This window comes from Drechmeria coniospora, chromosome 01, assembly GCF_001625195.1.
Source record: "Drechmeria coniospora strain ARSEF 6962 chromosome 01, whole genome shotgun sequence".
Taxonomy (NCBI): domain Eukaryota; kingdom Fungi; phylum Ascomycota; class Sordariomycetes; order Hypocreales; family Ophiocordycipitaceae; genus Drechmeria; species Drechmeria coniospora.
The window spans coordinates 1-6,276 of record NC_054389.1 but is presented as its reverse complement, the minus strand read 5'-3'; the positions used below and the strand labels follow the sequence as shown (position 1 = coordinate 6,276).

Below are 6,276 nucleotides of genomic sequence, written 5' to 3'. Positions count from 1 at the left end.
GCAATTGTACCAGTAACTGTCAGCACCTGCAACAGCAACAGTAACGGTACCGGCAACAGCAACGGCAACGGCAACAGTACCAGCAACAGTAACGGCACCTGCAATTGTACCAGTATCTATCAGCACCTGCAACAGCAACAGTAACAGTACCGGCACCTGCAATTGTACCAGTAACTGTCAGCACCTGCAACAGCAACAGTAACGGTACCGGCAACAGCAACGGCAACGGCAACAGTACCAGCAACAGTAACGGCACCTGCAATTGTACCAGCAACTGTCAGCAACAGCAACGGCAACAGTAACAGTACCGGCAACAGCAACGGCAACGGCAACAGTACCAGCAACAGTACCGGCAACAGCAACGGCAACGGCAACAGCAACAGTAACGGTACCGGCAAAAGCAACGGCAACGGCAACAGTACCAGCAACAGTAACGGCACCTGCAATTGTACCAGTAACTATCAGCACCTACAACAGCAACAGTAACAGTACCGGCACCTGTAATTATACCAGCAACTGTCAGCACCTGCAACAGTAACAGTAACGGTACCGGCAACAGTAACGGCACCTGCAATTGTACCAGCAACAGTAACGGTACCTGCAATTGTACCAGCAACTGTTAGCACCTGCAACAGCAACAGCAACGGCAACAGCAACAGCAACAGCAACGGCAACAGCAACAGTAACAGTACCGGCACCTGCAATTGTACCAGTAACTATCAGCACCTGCAACAGCAACAGTAACAGTACCGGCACCTGCAATTGTACCAGTAACTATCAGCACCTGCAACAGCAACAGTAACAGTACCGGTACCTGCAATTGTACCAGTAACTGTCAGCACCTGCAACAGCAACAGCAACGGTACCGGCAATAGTAACGGCAACGGCAACAGTACCAGCAACAGTAACGGCACCTGCAATTGTACCAGTAACTGTTGGCACCTGCAACAGCAACAGTAACGGTACCGGCAATAGTAACGGCAACTGTACCAGCAACTGTCAGCACCTGCAACAGCAACAGCAACAACAACGGCAACAGCAACAGCAACAGCAACGGCAACAGCAATAATGGGGTTTGGTACCTTCTCTTACGATGCAAGCCATCAAGTCGTCGTATGCCAGCTATGCAGGACCTGCATAGGGCCAAAGGAAACGGCCATAAGAAGCCATCTCCGAGCAGAACCGCACCGACTCCTCGGCCAAGACCTAAAGTCGACGGTTACTTCCCTTTTAAGCTATAAATGCCGATCTGAAAAGGAACTTCGAGATAATAGGCCAAGCCGGACTATAACCTGCGTACCTATTGAGGGCCTAGCTACATTCCCTGGATACCTCTGCAATAACGGGGATAACTGCGACTTCTGTACAAGGCGGCTGGCTGCAATGCACGACCACCTACCAAGGCACGGCAAGACACGAGCACAACACACAGAAGGTAACCCCCTATGGCGGGCCTGCTGCCTACAGACCTACTTTACGGCAAAGGGTAGGATTGACTACTTTATCGTTCAGGACCAGCAGGAACGCCAAGGGGTACCATTATCGTTATCGGTAGAGGAAGACGCCCTATTCGCCACGTTAAAGCAGGATATACAGCAAGCAACAAGGGACCTGGACGAAAAGGCAGCTACCGTACCGGATACCGACGAGACGGCTAGAACGGAGCGGCAGCCGTGGCTTGTTATGACGGGTTTCCCCGACCACCTACGGGGGCTACAGGATTCAGAGATCCAATCGTCGTATACACTACCTGGGAAGAAGAAATATAACAGTAGTAGTGATAACGAAGAAGACTGGCTACTGCTACAGATTTTGGAAGCAGCAGAAGAGGTACTTCGCGATGCTTATTCTGTCTGTAGCTACCGGGGCCTGGGTCAGAAGATTACACAGCAACGGGCCACTATCCTCAGTAACTTTACAGCCGGCCAGCCGGCCGCCCGGGGCAATACTATTGCGTTCCGTAGCTTTAAGAACCAGTCTACGTTATCGACCTACTTCCGGAGGATGAAGCAGCTACTTGTCTACTACTTTCGCGTTGTGTATAGCGAGGACGGCCACTTTACAAGGGTAGGCAGCCAGGAAGAGGGTGGCCAGGTATTGCCAAAGGATATAATCCAGCCAACGCAAGCCCAGCAGGAAGCAATATTGGATGTTATTACAGCTATATACGATCAACAGGAAAACAGCAACAGCAACAGCAACAGCAACAGCAACAGCAACAGCAACGGCAACAGCAACGGTAACGGCAACAGCAACAGCAACGGTAACAGTAACGGCAGCAGCAACGGCAACGGCAACAGCAACGGTAACGGCAACAGCAACAGCAACGGCAACAGCAACGGCAACAGCAACGGCAACAGCAACGGTAACGGCAATAGCAACAGCAACAGCAACGGCAACAGCAACGGTAACAGCAACGGTAACGGCAACAGCAATAGCAACGGCAACAGCAACGGCAACAGCAACGGCAACAGCAACGGTAACGGCAACAGCAACGGCAACGGCAACAGTAATAGCAACGGTAAAGACAATACTATAGTTAAGAAGGCTATACGAAGGCTATATATTGCATTAATCTATCAGGAAATCGGAAGCGTACCCTTTGCATCCCCACTCCTAAGTTTCTGTGCTATGCTTAGCCGGATATCAATCCAAAAGAATGGATTAACTAGGGACGGCCTAGGGGATACAAGGGTATCAATTTGGGCAGATCCAGGTAACTATAATAGTAACCTTTCTGCCCTTATCTGGTGTGCACAACTACTTGTCTTTAATTTTGTTTGCTTTCAGAAGCAGGATAACGAAAATGGGATCCCAGCCCTACTGCAAAAGCTCTGTCGACGTATGATCCATGCGGCAGCCGAGACCCCTATTGGTTATATGCTTCAATGGCGGGTATACCTCTTTGCTATACGCACATCGGCTTTTTCACGCAGCCAGGCCCGCTGGCTACTTAACGGCCAGGCCTTTGACTACCAAGGCATAAGGCTAAGTCTCGACCAAGTCTCCCAACTTATCGTCTCAGAATACCAACAGGCATATACAATACTATACAACGACCTACTACTTGGATCGAGGGATATAGTACCTATTGAGTCGTGGAAGCTATATGACGACCTTGACGTTGAGGACTATGGGAGTGACTGGCGTACCGATAATCGGAACGCCGAGGTACTGAGCGGTACTGAGCAGGTCCTACTGCAGTATATCTTCCAGAACCCATCCCAACGACGGGCATTTATACAAGATAACCCTAGTGGTTCCGGAAGTTCAATTTGTCCCCGTGCTATTGCAAATTATGAGGCACAAGTACAGCTATTCCTTCAACGGATGCTTGTTCTTATGCATATCTCACCATGTCCTCCCTTACGGGCCCCTGAGATACTATCTATAACGTATACTAATACGGATCGGCGCCGAAGTATTCTACTATGGGAAAATACTGTTATGCTCTATGTACGGTACCATAAGAGTCTTGAGCAAACTGGTGCACAAAAGGATAATATCCGCTTTTTACCCCAGCCTATAGGCAATCTACTTCTTACCTATCTTGCTATTGTACAGCCGTTACGACAGGTATTCCTTCGTCAACAAAGCCCTAATGCATTACTATCCCCTTTTTTGTGGTCTAATCTTAAGGGGCAGGTTTGGAGAGATACTACTGTTTCCCGGTGCCTACAGAAAGCGTGTACCCAGGCCGAGATTCCTTCCTTCCAGGTTGCCTGGTGGCGCCAGGCTGCAGCATCTATTACAAAGGAGAAATTCAGTCCCAAGGATCAGGAAAACTTTGATCTACAAGATATTACAGCAGCAGAGGTAGAAGACGAAGCCGACCTAATTGTTATGGCCGAGGCTAGTAACCACAGCTATCGGACTTTCAACCAGTCTTATGCCGGCAGTACGACCCTAGTTATGAGTACACTACTTGGCCGTGCATACCGTGCGTCGCAGAGTTGGCAGTCCCTTTTTGGTATCGACAAACAACTTAGACTTTTACAGTTACAGCAGCAAAGGAAGCGACCACAATCTATATCAGAAGCAACAGGGCTACAACTATTGCACAAGAAGACTAGGTACCGTACAAGGCCAATAGCCGACGAGGCTAGTATTCTATTGGTAGCCCGTCGTCTACGGAACGACCCGTCCCTCCAGCTACGCCCCGGGCAACGGGAAGGACTTCTTGCAGTAGTAGGTCCACGAGCAGCCGAGCAGGCTATAGTTGTACTTGGTACAGGATGTGGGAAAACACTTATTGTTACTGTTGCTGCTTCCCTAGATGGAGCTGGAACAACAGTCCTTATTTTACCTACAGTGGCACTACGAAACGATATATGTACCTACCTTAATACTATTGGCCTCCGGTACGTTATCTGGCTACAAGGGACAACAAAGACAGCGCCTCTTGTACTTATTTCTGCCGAGGCTGCTACAACAGAGGGCTTCCTGGAATACGTTAGCCGGCTGGAAACCCGTCAGCAGCTAGACCGGATTGTTATTGACGAATGTCACTTAACAATTACGGCTAGTAACTACAGAAGATCGATGGTCCAGCTTGGCTGGTTTGTACGGAATATTGCAACACAAACAGTCTGGTTAACGGCAACCCTACCGCCATGTTTCCTTCAGACATTTATTCAGCACAATAAGCTTGTGCAACCACGGGTTATCCGGGCATCAACAGACCGGCCAAATATACAGTATATCGTTTTACGCCAAAACAAACGGGGTTCCCTACAGTCCTGGGCGGCTAATCTAATACAGTACTGCTGTACGGAGGAATTCTTTAATAGCAGTCGCGACCGGATTATTGTATACTGCCAGACAAAGGACCAGGTCTCCGAGGTAGCCGGATTATTAGGGTGCCAAGAGTTTACAGGGGATTCGGGTACAGTAGACGAAAAGGCTGCTATAATCGAGCGTTGGCTATACCCAGGTACGACTACTGGTACGACTGCTGGTGCGACTACTGGTACGACTACTGGTACGACTACTGGTACGACTGCTGGTACGACTACTGGTACGACTACTGGTACGACTACTGGTACGACTACTGGTACGGCTACGGCTGCTACTATTGCTGCAGCAACTACAATTGTTGCTACCTCAGCATTAGGCGTTGGATTTAACTACCCATACGTACGCTATGTTTTCCACGTTGGTGCCCCGCGCCGTATGACGGACTTTTCGCAAGAGTCAGGCCGGGCCGGGCGAGGCGGTCAAGCAGCAAAGTCTATTACGCTTATAAGTGCAGTATGGGAACCCCCAACCTTGGAGGCAGATGGGGTAGAGGGGGAAGACGAAAAGGCAATTCAGCTATACCTCTTACAGCTATACTGCTCTCGTGGCGTTATAAGCCAGTTCCTTGACGAAAAGCAGTACTGGAAGTGGTGTATGCAAGGGGACGAGCTCTGTAGCGTCTGCCCATATCATCAGACCGAACGCCGACCAGAGAGTACAGTATTCTCCCTACCGTTACGGCAGCCCCAGCAGCAGCTCCAGCAGCAGCCCCAACTTCCTACCCCCCCTACTACTACTAATACCTCTACTATTACTACTAGTACTAGTACTAGTACAATGCAGTATACCGGTCCTGCAGAGGTCTTGCGTCAAGACCGGATATCGGAAGCAGAGCTCAACCAGTACGAAAGAGACCTTGAGGCAATGCTTAGCTGCTGTCTGTACTGTCGGATAAGTAAGCGTAACTTCGAGCATTATAGGGCGGGCTGTATACAGCGTTGGGATTGGATTAATGCAAAGAGGCAATTCCAAGAAGAGCATAAAGGCAAGAAGTGGATCCAGAAGTATCTGGTCTGCTGGCGTTGCTACCAACCGCAGTCTATTTGCCCTAGAGCCGACCCTACAGCTACTGTAGAAGGACAAGGGCTAGAGGAGTGTCGGTACCGCGATATGGTCCTCCCGGCCTGCTACGGTGTGTGGAAAAGCGCTAGGCGCGATGCTTGGCTATTACAGTATTTCGGTAAGGTTTTTAATACGGAGTATGACTATTGGATTTGGCTAGGAAAGACAGCAAGTATTGGGGGGCGACCCTGTATTGAAGCAAATCATATTGCGGCTAGGGTACTATTGGAGTTTGCTTAGGGGGGTTATTTATACTGTAGGGAACTAAAGGGTATAGCTAGGAATGGGTATTTATATAGCGTAGGCGTTTTAAGGTATTACTTGTGCTATTTAAGTATATCGTACGGACTAGCTGTTTTATACGTAAGTATAAGGGTAAGTGTAGGTGTAAGTGTAAGTGTAAGTGGAAGTGTAAGT

At 49.2% G+C, this 6,276-nt stretch overlaps 1 protein-coding gene across 1 annotated transcript; it reads left to right on the top strand.

Annotated features, from left to right (window-relative positions):
- Positions 1-1,383: 1,383 nt before the first annotated feature.
- On the top strand, positions 1,384-6,099 carry DCS_00001 (uncharacterized protein; the record flags this gene model as incomplete). The annotated part of the gene is made up of 1 exon (XM_040797343.1): positions 1,384-6,099. The coding sequence occupies one exon, from the start codon at positions 1,384-1,386 to the stop codon at positions 6,097-6,099; it is 4,716 nt and encodes a 1,571-aa protein (XP_040658226.1).
- Positions 6,100-6,276: the final 177 nt, after the last annotated feature.